The 17,989-nt window shown below is 57.4% G+C and overlaps 1 protein-coding gene across 1 annotated transcript; it reads right to left on the bottom strand.

The window, feature by feature from the left end:
• Positions 1-110: 110 nt before the first annotated feature.
• LOC138835093 (microtubule-actin cross-linking factor 1, isoforms 6/7-like) lies at positions 111-16,888 on the bottom strand. The gene is made up of 3 exons (XM_070033772.1): positions 16,267-16,888; positions 3,388-3,588; positions 111-2,616 (listed from the first exon to the last, which is right to left on the bottom strand). The coding sequence occupies exons 1-3, from the start codon at positions 16,549-16,551 to the stop codon at positions 1,342-1,344; spliced, it is 1,761 nt and encodes a 586-aa protein (XP_069889873.1). The 5' UTR covers positions 16,552-16,888; the 3' UTR covers positions 111-1,341.
• Between the last annotated feature and the right edge of the window lie 1,101 nt (positions 16,889-17,989).

The raw sequence follows: 17,989 nt of genomic DNA, 5'->3' as shown, positions 1-17,989 counted from the left end.
CTGCGGAGAAGGAATGAACCAGGAGCCAAATCTAGTCGTAGAAGCTCCTCTGTTAGAGGACAGTTTTTTCTTTTTAAATTACAAATGCTACTATTAAAAATAATCACATGGCACTTTTTATTCTCTTTAATCAAAAAAACAAGCCCTGAATTCATGGGATGGAGGCCTTAGGTGAGCACCAGAAAGGGGACCTAGCCGGGTGGGCAAGGCTCAGAGCTGCCATGGCTGGGGGATGGGGCCAGGCTGCAGGGCCTAGGGTCCTCACAAGTAGGGAAGGAAAAAGCTGAGCGTTAGCAGTGCATGGGCACAGAACCGGGGATCCCTAGTCGTCTGCCTGTGAACAGCACGTTGTGGGCTCCCGCAGGGCCTAGGGAGTCTCAGGAAAGCCCCCCATCCTCTGGACACCAGCTCCTCTTGAGCACACCCTTGCAGACTCCAGGAGACCTGAGTGGAGCTCTGGGGCAGGGGAGGGCTCTGGGGCAGGAGTAGGTAACCCTCACTACAGGTGGCAGGCTGTGAACAGGCAGGTATAGGACAGCCTTTTAAGGAGCAACCTTTACAGGTAAGGCCAGTCTGAATGAGGGCAGCCAAGAACAGAACCAAACACAGCCAAGGACGAGGTCTGGAGAGAGCGGAACCTGCCCTGAAGATTCTGGCAGCTGCTCTACTGTTGCCCCCACTGGGCCGAGGCAGCCCCCCCAAGAGGCAGACCTGGTCCCACCCATCTTGCAGTTGGAGAACCCTCCTCAGGCAGGTTCCAGAAGAGCGCTGTGGCCTGAAACCTGGTCCGCAGAGCTCGCCTGTTGGCCAGTTCACCTAGGCTATCTACGTGGAGGCAGAGGGTGCAGAGGCCAGAAAGTGAGTCCTGGGCTGACTCGCCCATCACACATGTCAACACGCCCTGGCACACCACAGACACACACACACACACACACACACACACACACGCACACGCATACCTGCATACCTACACACGTAAGAAGACTCAGAGATGCAGAGACAGTGTTAGCAGTTTAGAGGCACAGAGAGTTGCTGAGGGGCTCAATGGGCTTCCAGCCCTGAGGGTGGCTGTGTGTCCTTTCCCAGAGGGTGTATATCACAAAGCAACACACACGGGGAAACGGTGACACCAAGAGGCCCTGACATGTGGTGGCGGTGGAGGTGGTAAGATTCTGGGTACATCTCCTCTCTCCTGATTGGCACAGCTGGGGTCCTTGCCTCAGGTCAGTCCAGCAAAGCATCTCTAGCCTGCTGGGCTAGGGACGCTGGCCCTAAGGACCCCATGAACAAGGTTCACCCAAGGTGGCCTGCAAAATTCATCCAGGGAAGTACCTGTGGGCATCAGGCTCCAGGGCTTACAGATGGAGCATGGCGGACCACCCCTGGGGCAGAGTATCGAGTCCACCGAGACCTCAGGGGCCGACAGGGAAGGCCCAGAGTCAGGAGTGAAGGCTGGGACTGCCGGGTGGGCACCAGGTCTAGCAAGGACTGCCGCCGTGGCTGGCACAGGGGTCTCAGGAGAGGCTGACGGGACAGGCCTGGCTGTCCTAGAAGCGAAGGGCGATCAGGGATGGGAAGCAATGGCTGCGGTTTTCGGGGCTGGCCTGGGCCCAGAAGACAGCGCAAGGGCTGGCAGGGATTCTCTGAGCCCATGAGTGACCGCTTAGGCGTCTGGGGCTGCTCTGGGCTCAGGAGGGGTCGTTTCTGTTGGTGTGACTGTCTGGGGCCCAGCAGGGAAGGTTTGGGAGGGATAGTCTGCTCTGGGCCTTCAACTGATTGCTGGGGCTGTCTGAGGCTCAGCAGCGACGGCTGGGGGTGGTGGGGGTGGCCAAGGAGGGACCTCTGGGGCTGGCTATGCCGACGATGGGCTAGAAGTGCCTGCCGGGGGCAGCAGCACTGGCCGACAAAGGATCTGGCAGGTTGGTGGCATGGGTGCATGATGAAGAGTGACTGTGATGGCCGGCACTGCCGGCACTGGGCTACCGGGGCCCGCAGGGGCCGGCAGCACTGAACGGAGGCAGCCCCACAGGACCGGCCACAAACACATGGTGTAGCTGATGACCGCAGAGGCCGGCAGCAATGCCACTCGGCCATCTGGGGCCGGCAAGGGTGACAGGGAGGCAACAGGGACCGCAGTGGGCGGCAGAGGTGACAGGTGGTCAGCAGGGACCGCAGTGGACGGCAGCGGTGCCCTGGAGCAGACAGGGACCGCAGGCGCTGGCTGCGTAGCCTAGGGCCTGGGAGGGCCCAGAGGGGCCTGCAGGGCTGTGCCAGGCGTGAATGCTGGTCCTGGCAGAGCGGATCTGGGGCTGGAACCAGGCGCTGGGGCCGGCAGTGCTGACCGGGGCCCAGAAGAGACCGCCGGGGCTGGCCAGGCTGTTTCAGGCCTAGAAGTGAGCGCTGGGGCCAGCTGTGCTGACCCAGGGGTGGCTGTTGTGGCTGGCAGGGTTCCCCAGGGTCCGGGGATGCCCGACGGGGCTGGCAGCGCTGACACGGGGCTGGGAGGGGCCCCTGGGGCTGGCTGGGCTGGCTGGGCTGGCGCTGTTGCTGTTGCTGGGCCGGACTGTTCTGGTGCCAAGGGCTGGCTGGGAGCGGCCCCCCTTCTGGGGAGCACACCTGCATGGAAGAAAGAGCATGTGTCCACCTGGGCAGGTGTGCTTGCAGACCCCCCGTCCAGCCCAGGTCCCTGAGACATGCTGCTGGCAGAGCCCAGTTCCCAAGAGAGCTCAAAGTAGAGCCTGCAACACTCTGAGCCCCTCTCTGAAGAAAAGGTGTGGACTCCAGGAAGAACACGGCTGCAGCGATGAGTCGTGCCCGGGCCTGGCCCAGGGCTCAGGGCAGCGCTAGCCCAACCTCTACTTTCCCTAGCAGTCTTTTCCTGGTCTCAGCCCTAACCCATCCAGCAAGCAGCCCTCTTTCCTGGTCGCACCTGGACCACTAACCACAAGTCCTGTGCCTCAACAGCCCTTCTCCCCTGCCAAGGTTTGGCAGACAGCACAACATGCACAGCCTGGGACCCGGAACTGTACCTAGAACTGTGCCCAGCCTCCACGTTCCTACAGACAGCCTGGGCACCCTGGATACCTACAGTCGGCGGAACCTGACAGGCGCAGCGGGAGACGGGGCCAGCCTATCCACGTGGCACTGTCACCTACTCTGGACACCCTGGGAGGGGCAGCAGCACTGGCCCAGCAGGCCTCTCCAGCGGGGCCGGGGCGAGTTCTTGCACCGCTACAGCCAGCCTAGCCCCTGCTCATCTGCCCTGAGCCTGACAACGATGGAGGGTGTTGCCAGGCAGGTCAGACACTGATGGTTTAGTGTCCAGGTGCTGCGCGGCCTCGGGGAAGACCCAGTCACAGTGCCCAAGGGGAGGGACCAGGCACTCACCTGCTTGGAGGGCTGTAGCGGAACCTTCCTGGCCCCTTCATCACACTGAGGATCCAAGTCCTGCCCTGGGCTGCCCATCTCCAGGGACTGCCTGTTCTCGCTGGGCTCTGCAGATGGGCAGCTTTCCAACTCCCGGGGTTTCTTGATGAGGCGACGCTCCCACCTCTCTTTCCGCTCCTGTGGCTTCAGGGCCATATCCTTCTGCAGGGAGAGATAGGGAAAGCCCATCACTTGGGAGGACCCTGAGGGGGCACACTTCTGAGCTCAGGAGGAGATTCACACCTGGTAGGCCCCTCTTGCCAGTTCTTACCTGGCCTAAATGCATCTCCACCTGGACAACATGCAGTCTCCAATCTCATTCCTATCTGCCCCTAGGGCCTTAGCCTCTGTTCTCGCACGCATGGCTGGCTCCCCCACCTGCCACTTCACTTGAAGTTGCCTTCCTCCTTGCTTTTTTCTCTGGACTGTGGTGTGCCTCCACCCAGACAATGTACCATGCTCAATCAGATGTCTCGAGGCCTTCATCTGCCTCTGTCCCAGCACAAGAGCTCCAAAGGCAGCCTCCACCCACCACCCCGGTGAGGGGCAAAGTGTCCCCGCAGCCAAGCAAAGTGGAATGAATCCCAGCTCTCCACCCAAACCCATGTGGCGGGTGATGATACCCTCCTGCTCCTGTCTATGCACCCAATGTCAACTGGCTACTATGTGTCCTATGCACTCCAGAGCCACATCCCACAGCCTCACTAACCCCTCACCTACTCCAAAGGCTGCCAGACCACGCTGGCTATGTCCCAGTTCTACGACTCTGCTGTTGGCTCTTGGCTTTCACCCTCATACCCACCACCCAGCAGGGCTGCCACATGAAGCAGTGACACATTTGCCCACACTACCACTAGGCTGGGGTACAACTGGGGCAGGACATCAGAGTGTCAGAGGCCTAGGCGTAGCTGGTACTGCTGTAAACTGCATACTCACATACCTCCCCCGCGAGGCCCTGTGAAAGGCCTTCATTCTTTCAAACCTCTGTCTAGATCCTGCACTGTGCCTAGCACCATCTGGTTAGAGGGATCACCTGGAGAAAACGTAGATGGCTATAGGCAGTGCTACCTAGAGAGGAGCCAAAGTCAGGTGGGGCAACACAGGTGACAGTGGCCTGGTATCTGAATCAGCCACTGCTGGCCCTACGGGGACCTTTACAGATTGCTGCCTCAGTCAATGTCCATCCAGGCAAGTGATTCTGGGGTCTGAGCCCAGTCTCTGTGCTCTGAGCCTAATATAGTTTTTTTTTTTTTCTTTCACTTCCAACTTGCCCTTCAATCCCAGCATCTTCTTTTGGCAGAATTTCTCTTGGCTCAAGGCTGAGCAGGACAAAGGAAATCCCCCAAGGGTGACAATTTGCAGGGGTGGAATACTGGTAGGTAGCCTTCCAGGCCTGACCCATGTTACCCGGCTTTCTCGTGGATCTAGGTTCTGCATGATCTAAACACATGAGCTTTTCCACAGCTAAAAAGAGAAAGAAAGGGCTGGGAAGGTGGCTCAGTGGTGAGTGCTTGCCTAGCATGCATGAAACTCTGGGTTCGATTCCTCAGTACCACATAAACAGAAAATGCTGGAAGTAGTGCTGGGGCTCAAGTGGTACAGTGCTAGCCTTGAGCTGAAGAGTTCAGGGACAGTGCCCAGGCCCAGAGTTCAAACCCCATGACCGACAAGGGGGGGCGGGCAGAGGAATATGTGTTTAGGTATCCAGAGGGCACCAGTGGCTCACGCCTGTAATCTAGCTACTCAGTAGGCTGAGATCTAAGCTAAGTCCCAGGATCAGCACAACAACAACAACCAAAAAAAAAAAAAAAAAAAAAGGAAAGGGAGAAAGAAATGAGATCATCTAGATTCAGATGAACAACGGGAGTGCACTAGGTGTGGAGTCAGGACAAGCAGGGTGGTCCCAGGAGGGGGACACAGAGGAGGCCAGCTGAGGCTGCAGACTGGGTTCTGAGTAGCTGGCCTCACGGAACAGAGCAGTATACATGGCCAACATCTGTTATTGGGAACTGGGCCCCTTGGGGCCCTTTCTGTACATCAGGACTTCTGAGATGGAGAATCCACTCTGGGGCCTGTGTTACCTGACTCACCGTCCCTGGCCTTGGAGCAGGGGTCCACGGTGGGGCCACGGACACCCATCTATCTGCCCGCAGTCACAGCCTCTCCACACCCCCAAGGCCCGAGGCCATGGATCCCCATAGTGAGATGGCTCAGGTCTGACTCTGGTCCCACTTTAGGCCCCTCCCAATCACAGCACAGCTGCTGCTCAGGTGTCACCAGGCTGGGTGGACGACCCTGCTTCCCTAGAGCCTTTCTGGAGCACAGAGGTAGCCACCTAAGTGTCTCACTCAAGACTCAGGGTGAGCCAGGATGGGACAGGCAGAGATGATGCCTGAAGCTGGGCCACCCCTGCATCTGCCACCAGTACTAACCAGCAAGGTGTGGGCACAAGGTCCAGCAGGACTGGGGCTGGATCGGCTTAGAGAAAAGAGAAGCCCAGAGCAAGGCTGCAAGGGCAAACAAGGAAGGTGTAGGGGAACAGGATTCCAGACTATTCCAGAACCCTTGAGCCATCATCAGGAGGCAGGAGAGGAGGCATATTTTACCTCTTCATCCTTCCCACAGATGGGGAAACCAAGGCCCAGAGATACACAGGACTATACAAGTGTATGGTAAGGGAAACCTATAGATTTGAACCAATCGTCTAGACAGAGCTCAGACATTTGTCTCTTAGGCCCAGCTAGCTGAGAAGTCCAGGAGCTTGGGAAAGAATGGCTGCCCTGCTGGGAAACGTACTAAGGCCTTCCCTGAGCCTGGAGGTAAGCACAGGCAGAGCCCAGCCATGGAGCAGGGAGATGGAAAGAACTGGCATATGCGCCTCCACTGTGTCTGACAGATTCCTCTGGGAGTTCACAGGGAAGAAGTGTCTGAGGCTGTGGAGAAGGCACGTCCATGCCAAGGGGCACTGTGTGGCTGCCGTGCCGCCCCACCCGCACTGGGGCCAGCTCCCCCTGAGTAGTGGCTGGGGTTCCTGGGATTGGGCTAGGAGTACAGGCCTCAGGGGCATCCCAACCCCAATGTGGGAAGGACAGGCAATGTGGGGCACACGAAGTGTTGGGCAGAAGGAAAGCAAGGTCTGGCTGGAGATAGGATTAGCACTTCAGGCCCAAGACTGGGGTTCTGACTGGACAGTGTGGTCCTGTGAGGAATCTTCGTGTTACTGAGGGAGAGGGAGGCCTAGACTGTGAACGTAAGGAAACTGGGGGAATGGAGGGCCATCGTGAGGGTGGGGTGGGGTGGGGAGAGGGGCCTGCCCAGAAGGAGGGAGCCAGGCCTGCATTCTCACACTACCAATTACCAGCACTGTAGATTTGGACGGTATCTCACACGTGCCTGCAGGATGAGAACAACAGCATCCTCTTCAGTGGCTGCTGAGGATAGGACAGTTAACGCATCCCAAGTCCTAGAGGCGCACCTGGCACCAGGGGTGGTACTACATCCGACGAATGCCAGCATTCCTGTTTCTGCCATCTGAGCACTCACTTGTAACTGGCAGCATCGTCTATGGGGAACTGGCCTGGGTTTGAGGTGGAGCCATTCCATGAGGCTGTGAGTCAGCAACACAAAGCTGCCACTGTCCTCTTTACAGCTGGAGAAGCCAAGTGAGCAGGCACCACCTCCAGCTAAGCTGCATGTGTGGTTCCACGTCCTGGCTACTTGCTCCCAAAGCCAAGAAACTGTGCCTCCCCCTGTATAGCCTGACTTTAAGACGCTATCTTCCAGGCTGGCCAGGTATCCGGATGCCTGCACGCACACATGTGTACCTGTTCCATGCTGCAAACAGCAAGCTGACACACTCCCCAGCACTGGCTTATCACCTAACCCCCTCAATCTTGAGCACAGCACTGAGGACTAAAAATCCACATTTCAGCTTTCCACAGATACACCAAAAAGCTCCTGGCAACTGGGCACCAGTGGCTCATGTCTGTAATCCTATCTACTCAGGAGGCTGAATCTGAGAATCACAGGAGAGTCTGTGAGACTCTTATCTCCACTAAACTACCAAAAAAGCCAGAAGGGGAGCTGAAGCTCAAGTGACAGAGTGCTAACCTGGAGCACAAAAGCTCAGGGACAGGCCTACGCCCAGAGTTCAAGCCCCAGGAACAGAACAAACAAGCAAGCAAGCAAACGAACAACAGCAACATAAAAAAAAAAAAAGCCTACTGCAGCTCTCAGAGGAGAAATGTCCTCAGGGAGCCTCATTTCTATCCCTTTGGAGCCAGGAGCACTTCCCCAGAATGCTGAGCACCTGTGTGTTCTCCTCAGACACCGACAGCCTCTTCCTTACTGCCCTCCTGAAACTCACTGGTGAGTAGGCCTGGAACACAGCTGATGCTCAACAAACACTTAAGACAGGGAATGAGGACAGAACTGGATTCTGCTAGCCTGCCTGGTCATGTACAGATGCTCAGCTACAAACAGGTAGGATATTCAGGGTGGCAAGCCCAAGCTGCTCTTATCAGCTGCGGGCCTCTGCTCCCCACCCCACCTTGTCACATAACCTTTGTTATTACAAAGAGCAGCCCACCTAGCCTGCAGGAAAAGAGGAGGCAGGTCAGCCACAAGCCACCCCTGTCATGTGCCACGTGCCCCCTCCACACATCACAGGATCCTGCAGCCCTGGGGTCTGGGCAGTGGTGTCAGCCCTTGAGATATCTGGAGGACAGATACACATACATGCATAGACTTGCACATACACACACATGCAATGAATGCCCGGCCTTGACTCAGGGACCCAGAGGCTCCCTGGATGTTGTCCCTTACACAGGGGAAAAGGACAGTGCCACAGGCAACATGGGAGGAGTCAGAGTCTGCCCTCTGCTCACTAAGAAGGGATCAGGTCGTCCTAGCAGATGAGAGAGAGTGGGTCCGAGCCCAACCCTGGGCCTGAATTCTGGCCTGGGGGAGGCGGAAGGGTCTCTGCGGCCTGTGGTTACTTGAGGGAACGAGTTAGGGGAGAAGTGCTGAGGGTCAGCCCAGATGGAAGAGACACGCGGATCCTGGGCAGACGGGGCTCCTCCTGGGCGCCTGGGGCTCTGCGCCAGGCAGCACTGACCTGAGCCTTTCACATGGACAGTGCTGGCCCAGACAACAGGACTCTCTCCATCCTGGCTTCAGCCCACAGATCCCCTCTTCAAGGGACCACTTGATCTTGAAAATCCAGACTGTGTTTCTCCCCTCCTTGATCAGCCCTCACCTGTTCTGGCCAACTGTTCCAGTCTCCCCCATTATCTGTTGTTCCACCAAAAATCATCTTAACCAGTCACCAGCGAACAAGGCTGTACACCAGGATCTGAGAACACCGACCAGTTCTTGCTTTTGATCACGGGGCTTGAACTCAGGATCTGGGCCTGTCCCTGAGCTTTTTTGCACAAGACTAGCATTCTACCACTTTGAGCCACAGCTCCACTTCCTGTTTTCTGGTGGTTAATTGGAGGTAAGAGTCTCACAGACTTCCTTTTTTTTTTTTTGGGGGGGGGGGTCAGTCATGGGGCTTGAACTCTGGGCCTGGGCGCTGTCCCTCAGCTCTTCAGCTCAAGGCTAGTGCTCTACTGCTTGAGCCACAGTGCCAGTTCTGGTTTTTTACTGGTTTATTGGAGATAAGAGTCTTACCAACTTTCCTACCTAGGCTGGCTTTGAACTGCAATCCTCAGATCTCAGCCTCCTGAGTAGCTAGGATTATAGGCATGAGCCACTGGTACTGGGCTCACAGACTTTCTTATCCAGCTGGCTTCAAAACGGGATCCTCAGAACTCAGCCTGCTGAGTAGTAGGATTACAGGTGTAAGACACCAGTGCCCAGCTCTCTGGTCAGTTCTGAGAAAGCAGGTGTGTCACACTTTGTTACAGAGTACAACAAAAGACAAGAGTGGCTCCCAACAAGAATATAATAGCCAGTGGAACAAGATAGCCACAGACCCCTGTGGGCATGTGGTGGCGAAACTTCAGCCACAGGGGCTGGGAAGGTGGCTCAGTGGTAGAGCGCTTGCCTTGCATGCTCGAGGCCCTGGGTTCGATTCCTCAGCACCACATAAGCAAAAAGAAAAAAGCCGGAAGTAGAGCTATGGCTCAAGTGGTAGAACGCTAGCCTTGAGCTGAAGAGCTGAGGGATAGCACCCAGGCCCAGAGTTCAGGTCCCACAACCGGACCCAAAAAAAAAACAAACAAACTTCAGCCACAGCAATCTGGAATGGGAGGGACCTTGCTCTCCAGGCCACGCACAACTATGCCCCAGGTGTGAGGGTAGCTGCGGACACAGGAGAGAAAACCCAGCTCAGTGAGCAAGGCCCAGACAGAGGCTTCCTTGTCTATGTCCACCGGAGACACCGTAACCAGAAGCAAGGAACAGGAAAGACTTCTTCAACCAAGATGTATGGATGCTCACAAACAGCTTTGGAAGTGCTAACAAATACAGGAAGGCATGGACGGAAACCCTGCACTACAGTACTGGCCAACAGGGGCCTGAGGGAGAAAGAACCCTCAAGGAGCTATCAGTAGGAAAGAGAACTCAGAGGATTACTTTGGTGCAGATAACACATAGGCAAATAGAATTCTTGTAATAACAGTAGTAATCATTATTAGCAAATAAAGTGTAGTGGGGCTGGGAAGGTAGCTCGGTGGTAGAGTGCTTGCCTTGCATGCATGAGGCTCTGGGTTCAATTCCTCAGCACCACATACTCAGAAAAAGCCAGAAGTGGTGCTGTGGCTCAAGTGGTAGAGTGCTAGCCTTGAGCTGAAAAGCTGAGGGACAGCGCCCAGGCCCAGAGCTCAGGTCCCACTACTTCCAAAAAGAAAGAAAGAAAGAAAGAAAGAAAGAAAGAAAGAAAGAAAGAAAGAAAGAAAGAAAGAAAGAAAGAAAGAAAGAAAGAAAGAAAGAAAGAAAGAACATAAGTGCAACAAAGTTTCTACTCAAGAGTAACAAACACACACAAAATACCAAGGTGACCAGGAGCCTGTTCCAGCCTATAATCCTAGCTACTCAGTAGGCTGAGATCCGATGATCTGGAGACTGGTAACTCCATTAACCAGTAGAAGTCAGAAGTGGGAGGCATTGCTCAGCTGGTGGTAGTCTAACCTTGAGTGAAAAAGCCAGCAAGAACACAAGGCCCTGAGTACTTGCACAAATTTAAAAATAAAATAAATCTGAAAATAAATACATAAATAAACAAGCCAAGTATTCGTGGCTCACCCTGTAATCCTAGCTACTAAGGAGGCTGAGATTTAAGGATTGTGGTTTGAAGCCAGCCTGGGCAGGAAAGTCAATGACACTTTAATTTTCAATAAACTTCTTTAAAAAAAAAAAAGCCCCAAGTGGAGCTGTGGTAGAGCACCAGGCCTTGAGCAAAAGAAGCCCTTTAGGGACAGTGCCTAGATGCTGAGTTCAAACCCCAGGACAGGCACAAAAAGATTTTTAAAAATGATTAATTAAATACACTAAAGGTTAAAAAAAATCAGGAGGGAACGCCTCTCTTTGGAGTGTATCTCCTACACATCTTCTCAGGCAATGGCTCAAGTGACCACGTGACCAAGCCAGGATGCCTAGGGAAGCTCATAAATACAGAGCATCTGTATCTGCAACTCAGTACCCTCCCCTCTAAAAACAGACATGTCCCCTGGACACAGCAGAAAGTTGCTGGCTGCCAGGCAACCACGGCCTGACAGGAAGAGTTCAAGTAGAACAGGCAGTCAAGTCAGGCGTGCAGCTCACAGGCACGCTTGGGGAAAGAACCTTCGGGGCACAGCAGACCAATTCCAAGGCCCAAGGGGGAAGGGGGAACCATAAGGCCACAGTAGGGACCCAGCGAGCTCTGGAAATCCCAGACAAGAGGTGACAGGCCCAAGAAGTCAGAAGGACAGGCCGCAACACAGGGCAGGGGGTTGCTGGGGATGCAGTACACACGGGGAGAAAGTGAGACCTCTCGGGGAGCCACAGGGAAGGGGGGAGGGGGAGAGAACAGGTGCAGGCCCTGTTCTACCACAGTGCTAGCCAAGTCAGGCCAAGAGCTGCAGGCTCCAACAGGGAATCTGGTGCTACATGGGCTGCTCAGGATGTGGTGGGCATTAATGACCGTCTAGAGACCAGGGATGCTCTGGCTTTTACATGCCATGTCCATTTACTCTCTCAAAAGGGACCAGCCGGGCACTGGTGGCTCACGCCTGTAACCCTAGCTACTCAGGAGGCTGAGAACTAAGGAACACGGTTCAAAGCCAGCCCAGGCAGGAAAGTTCGTGAAACTCTTATCTCCAATAAACTAGCACCCAGGCCCAGATTGAAGTCCCACGACTGACAACACACACACAAAAAGGGACCAGTCTCTACCCACTGTGGTTTTCTGAAGGGGCTGAGGCTAACAGCTCCTCTGGTTGGGTTGTGCAAGGCTGTAGGCTGCAGTTCCATGACTGTGGCCAAAGCACACTGCCTCACGGGGCTCAGTTTCCCCACCTAGAGATCAGGAGACAGATTCCTAAATGGAAAACAGCCCTTTGCCAGAGCTTTCCTCACTAATAATGAGCCCGGATACCCTGATGTTGCAGCTCCATTCCTGTCCACGTAAGATGGCCAGGTTCCAGTGTACCATCCCCTCAGAGCACCCACCCCCAGAACCTCCAGAACGCAGCCCAGGGAGGGCACCTCCAAATTTCAGCAGCCCCCCAAGAACCTGTGGGCTCCTGGCTTGCACCCTGCCCCCAGAGGTCCCGTCTGCTGCTGGATGATAGGCTCTGCTAGTCACAGCCTGAGCCAGCTCACCCAGGACAGTCTTGAAGTGGGGACTGGATGCATGTTGGAAAGGCTAATGTGGAATTAACTCTTTCTTTCTTTCTTTCTTTTTTTTGGGGGGGGGGTCAGTTGTGGGGCTTGAACTCAGGGCCTGGGCACTGTCTCTGAATCTTTTTGTGCTCAAGGCTAGCGCTCTACTACTTGAGCCACAGCACCACTTCCGGATTTTGAGTGGTTAATTGGACATAAGAGTCTCACAGGGACTTTTCTGCCCAGGCTGGCTTCCAACCACAATCTTCAGAGCTCAGCCTCTCGAATAGCTAGGATTACAGGCGTGACCCACTGACATCCAGCTAATGTGGAATTCTTGAGGTTTTGTGCTGATTTTTGTGGGTTATCAAAGTAACATGCTGACCTGAGAATGGAGAGATACATAAATGCACTACAGCTAGTATTTTAGGCATTTTCCTTTCCAACTTTACCCCCAGTACAAGGATACAGGCAATGACTCCTTCCCTAGGTGGATGGTACAGCTGTACCTGGCTATGTCCCCACACAGGAACTCTATGCAGGTGTCTCAAAGTCACCTTTTCATCCATCTTTCCCATTTCATCTTTCCACAGTTTCACTTTTGAATCAGGTGAGTTAGTCTGCTGGTTGAAATAGAACAATTAAGAACAAATTTTAAGAAACAATTACAGGAATGTCAAACCAGAAAGTAGTTTCTATCCAGGCCAGTAGCACAAGTACTTCCAAGCAAAGGCTGCCTCCCAGCGCTTGGATCACAGCACTGTGAATCAAGGCAGGGAGGGGGGCTGGGGGGGTGGGGAGAGGCACTATGCAGGACCAGTCAGCCTGGAAGATACAAGTCTGCCTGGGGCTGGAAGCAGGGCTTGGCCTGCCTCCCAGGGGATACAGGTACCAGCATAACCCGTTCTGTGGCCTGAGGTCAGCTCCTTGTGTCTGGCACAACCTAGGAAGTTCCTCTCAGCACAAGTGCTCCCTAGGCAGGAGCAATGGCTGCTCCTGCTGTTCACTCCCACTGCCTGGGGGAGAGGGGAGAGCAGGGGCCCTCAGTTACCTCTTGTCGGTACAACTAGGACACAGTTGTCACAGGAAAGAGAGACAAACTGGCCAAGTGTCCCTGTTTCCTTACTTTAGTCCTGAATTACCTTCCTACCCTAACGGAGAAGGTCTAAAGGGACAAGGCTCAGGCCTGCAAAGCACCTGTGAAATCTACCTGCAAACGTATCTTCAGTACCACCACCATGAACACTCTGATCTGAGCCAGTGGGTAACTAAACTAGGCCCCCTGGGCTGACAGCCTCTGCCATAACACTGGGGGAGCACCTGCTGGCCTCCACTCAAGTACAAAGGGACCGCGGGACCGCTCCCCCACAGGGGAAACACAGGGTATGTAGAGGGGACCGCTCCCCTACAGGGCAAACACAGGGCACGTAGAGGGATGAGGGCCATGTGGGCTCCAGGAACCCGGAGCAAGGGGCCCGCATAAGAAGGGGCTCAAAGGCAACAGACACTTCTATACATAAAACTCACTTCTCCTAGATCTGACCTGCTATTTTGCGGCTCACACCTATCACTGTACCTGGAAAGGTTGGATGAGCTGCCTTTGGGGCTATACTCAAACAGTACCAACAGGTTAGAATAGCCCCTAGGTCTGAAGTGGAGTGACTGTGGCCCCTGGGCATGCAGCCGGCATCTTCCTTCTGAGTTTCCCACATGCGCGCCGCAGGGAGCACACATTGACTGCGCAGGCTGTGTACTTAGCACTCAATGCACTATGACTCAATGTTCCCATCTGTGGAGTGAGGCTGACCAGCCTCCTTTTAGGGTCATTTGAAAGATAAATTCATAGCCGGGCGCTGGTGGCTCACGCCTGTAATCCTAGCTACTCAGGAGGCTGAGATCTGAGGATCGCGGTTCAAAGCCAGCCCGGGCAGGAGAGACCGTGAGACTCCTATCTCCAATAAACCACCAGAAAACCGGAAGTGGCGCTGTAGCTCAAGTGGTAGAGCACTCGCCTTGAGGTGAAGAGCTGAGGGACAGCGCCCAGGCCCAGAGTTCAAGCCCCACGACCAACAAAAAAAAAAAAAAAAAAAGATAAATTCATGTTGATAAAAACGGACTGGCAGAGTGAATATCACTGAACCAGTTATTACAATGAATGTGATTATGCATTATCTGGACTTGTGGGGGTAGGGGGAACAGGGAATCACTATACTTTAGTAAGAAACAAGGCCGACCAAGCCTCCTCTGGCCGAAATGAACGTTGTGACTTGCCTAGAAGTCCTGTACTTTTCTGAAGTGAGCTCAGACAGGCATGGAGCATGGCTGGTCTGAGCCTGCAGAAGTCCCCCAGGCCAACTGTCCACAGCCTGGGGAGCAGTGAGCCACCCGGCTAGAGCACTTAAATCCAAATGGGTTCAGCTCATGACGACGACGTGCTGCTTTGACCTTCGACAGTTAGTAGCCTGCCTTCCTGAAAGGCAGTTCCTTTCCTCTCTCACACCCTCCTTAGCTGCATAAATGTGCACAAGGTACTCCCTATGAACTGAGCTCTGTTCTGGGCACTGAGAGCCGACAGGAACGGGAACAGAGTCTATTTTCTTCCAGCTAATGAGCTCTCATAGGGAGAGGCAAAGGGGACACCAGTGGTGTCACAGAATGGGGATAACAAGGAACAAAGTACATGGGATGGGAGGGATGGAGGGATACTCCAGATGAGGTTCAAAGCAACACCTGGGCTAAACTACAACCACAGAAGACAGTACTCAGGCACAGGACAGTAGGTGAGGTGGCTGTGAGGCCAGACACCCAACAGAGAATAACGTATGAAGAGCAGAAGGGATGAGAAAGTGCTGAGTGTCCAAAGCTTGGGCCATGGTTAGTTTTTATTTTTTCCCCTCCTGGCAGAAAGAAGAGGTGGGGCAGGTATGCAGTCCCACATGTGGAACATGGGACACTGCTGGCAGTCTTGTAAGCTACAGAGAAAGAGCACAAGGCCTGGCTATAACATGAGAAAATTCCCACCATAATTATCATGAAGGCGGAAAACGCTGGGCCATTTTTTCCTCAGTTCAGATCAGCGCGGGTCAATGCTGGAGATGGGCTATCCCGCCGATTATCCCAGGACCCCTGGTTTGTGTGTCCAGGACCCCTCTCGTTTCCAAGGTGTGCACAGTGCAGACCACTGGATAGCATGGAGAGTGCAAGCTATCAGACCCTGCTTGGCCCTCCACTCACAGGCACCTCACATCTCTGTCCAGCCAACTGTCTAGACAGAAAGTGGCAACGTGGTCCCAAGATTACTTCCCGTGACTGTCAGCACCTAATCTTGTGGCTCTCTACAGACCCAGCAAGACTCCAGAGTCGGCCTGAGCTTGGCAAGAACTTTCCATTAGGGACATGAAGTGAGCATCATCCCTTCCCCAAAGCTTACCCAGGAAACTGGAATCCCTGGCCACCTGTCAGGCCCCCAGGGAGTGAGGAGGGCTGGACAGTGATCCCTGGTCCCCAAAGCCCAGCAGGACTCCCGAGTAAGTATTCACGCAGATGGAGGTCTCTGCGTTCCTGGGGGCCAGCAGGGCAGGAAGAGGCCTCGAGGTGTCCCAGGGCCTGGCAGCATGGCGGCCCACCTGAGTTGTGGGACCCAGCAGCTCCTTTCCCATCCCGCTTGCTATCTTCCTGGCAGTGCTTCACTTCCTTTCCCGCCCACCCGAGTTCAGACAAGATGGGCAGTTGGTATGTGCTCCGCAAGTATCGTCCAGGACAATTCAGCCAGACACCAACAGCCTTCACCCGTCTACTTCCCGGCAGCGGGCTGCCCAACAAGAGAAGTTCGAACAGAGCCAGGGGGGCTCAACGGGAGGATCCCAAGTGGTCATCGAGCCACCGCCTCCCAGCCCACACGGCCGAGCTGCCCCGCGCTCTGGGGACGCAGAGATCAGCAGGCAACAACGCCACCCCCGGGGCGGCGGGGCCCCGGGACTCCTCCGGCCGGGGCTGGGGCGCGCGGCCTGGGGCTCCCCCGTGCCCACCTACCTCCAGGGCCTCCAGCGTGCTGAAGCTGGCGATGGCGAAGCCGTCGATGACCTCCTCCTCCTGCGAGCTGGATTCTCGCCGTCGCCGCCTCGGGGGCCGCGCGGCGCGGGGCGCGGGGCGCGGGGCCGGCGCGCCGCGGAGACCCGCGTTCTCCTTGCCGGGGCTGGGCTCCGGCTCGTCGCCCGACGACGGGCTCTGCGCACGGGCGTCGCGGGCGGCCTCCCGGCGCCGGCCGCGGTCCCGCTGGGCGCGCGAGCGCCGGCTCGGCCGGACCTTGGCCTCCATGGCGGCCCCGCGGCGGTGACCTTGGCGCCCCGCGCCGCCTGCTACGCCGCGCCGTCGGGCTGCGAGGTCGCCGCGCGGGCTCGGGGCCGGGCCGGACGGAGGGCCGGGCCGGGCATGCCGGGCGCGGGCTCTCGGCCCCGGGCGCCGCGCGGCCTGGGGCCCCCGGCCCGACGCGCTGGCGGACGGACGGCGCTCAGGGGCCTTCGGCCGGGCCCCGGAGGCAGCGCCCCATGGTGAGCGGCGAGCGGCGGGCGGCGGCGGCGGCGGCGGGCGGCCGAGCTCCCGGGCGTCGGGATCGTGAGGCGGCCGCGGGAGCAGCGGCGCCCGGAGCGGATAACAACTGACGCACTTCCGCCGGGCCGAGGCTCCAGAGGAAGTGGGCTGCCGCAGAAGCCCGCCCGCCCGGCCTCGCCCCACCCAGGCCCCGCCCTTGACCAGCCCTTCCGGCTGGGTCCCGCTCCGCTCACTCCGTGTGACCCCGCCCCCACCGCAAGGCCACGCCCCCTACGCGGTCCTCCTCCCTGAACCTCTTCGCGGCCTCCGCCCCACTGACCGGGCCGCGATCTACCTGGCCACGCCCCCACCTCCAGGCCCCTCCTCGTCCTGGCGGCTCCGCGGAACCCCGCCCATCCAGACCTGGCCACGCCCATCAGCCAATCGCTCCACCCTGTCAAATCAGGCCCTGCCCCTCCGCTCCGGGCAGCTCCCCCTCGCCACAGGCCCCGCCCCTGCGGTCAGACGCCGCGGCTTTGACGGGCAGCCCCGCCCCCTTTGACCACGCCCATCGCGCAGGCCACCCGCGGCAAGCTCGCGGTGGCCCCGCCTCGGCTTCCCGCCTTCCAGGGGCTCGGGCCCACCGCCTCCTCCGGGCCCGGGGCCTCGGCGCCCACGGGGCGTCATCGCCGCGCAGGGGACAGCCGGGCCCGACCCACGAACTCTCAGACCCAGAGCGTGGCGTCTGGCCGAGGTGGAGGCCCCGCGCGCTGCCGGCTTCCGGTCAGCTCAGGCGCGGGACCGGCGACACGCACGCGCGGCCGGGCGGCCCGGGCCGGGGGAGGGCGCGGGGCCCCAAGGCCCCCGTTCGCACTGGGCCTCGACTCCGGACGGCAGAGGCGCCGCCGCCCCGTCACCCCGGCTGCTCCCGGCCCGAGGCCCGCGCCCGTCACCGCGGCTGCTCCCGGCCCCAGGCCCGCCGAGGCCCGCGCCCGTCACCCCGGCTGCTCCGGGCTCGAGGCCCGCGCCCGTCACCCCGGCTGCTCCCGGCCCCAGGCCCGCGCCCGTCACCCCGGCTGCTCCCGGCCCCAGGCCCGCGCCCGTCACCGCGGCTGCTCCCGGCCCCAGGCCCGCCGAGGCCCGCGCCCGTCACCCCGGCTGCTCCCGGCCCCAGGCCCGCCGAGGCCCGCGCCCGTCACCCCGGCTGCTCCGGGCTCGAGGCCCG

Source organism: Dipodomys merriami, unplaced genomic scaffold, assembly GCF_024711535.1.
Source record: "Dipodomys merriami isolate MVZ:Mamm:240054 unplaced genomic scaffold, mDipMer1.0.p SCAF_2270, whole genome shotgun sequence".
Classification (NCBI taxonomy): domain Eukaryota; kingdom Metazoa; phylum Chordata; class Mammalia; order Rodentia; family Heteromyidae; genus Dipodomys; species Dipodomys merriami.
Note: the sequence above shows the minus strand (reverse complement) of the source record. Positions and strands in the feature narration are given on the sequence as shown.

What these genes read in the sequence shown, in the direction of transcription:
- LOC138835093 (XM_070033772.1), bottom strand. Translation starts at nt 16,551, where the DNA reads ATGGAGGCCAAGGTCCGGCCGAGCCGGCGCTCGCGCGCCCAGCGGGAC. An exon ending in GCACGCTGGAGGCCCTGGAG is followed by an intron (nt 3,589 to 16,266) that starts GTAGGTGGGCAC and finishes CTCTCCCTGCAG; the next exon opens with AAGGATATGGCCCTGAAGCC. An exon ending in CGCTACAGCCCTCCAAGCAG is followed by an intron (nt 2,617 to 3,387) that starts GTGAGTGCCTGG and finishes TCTTCCATGCAG; the next exon opens with GTGTGCTCCCCAGAAGGGGG.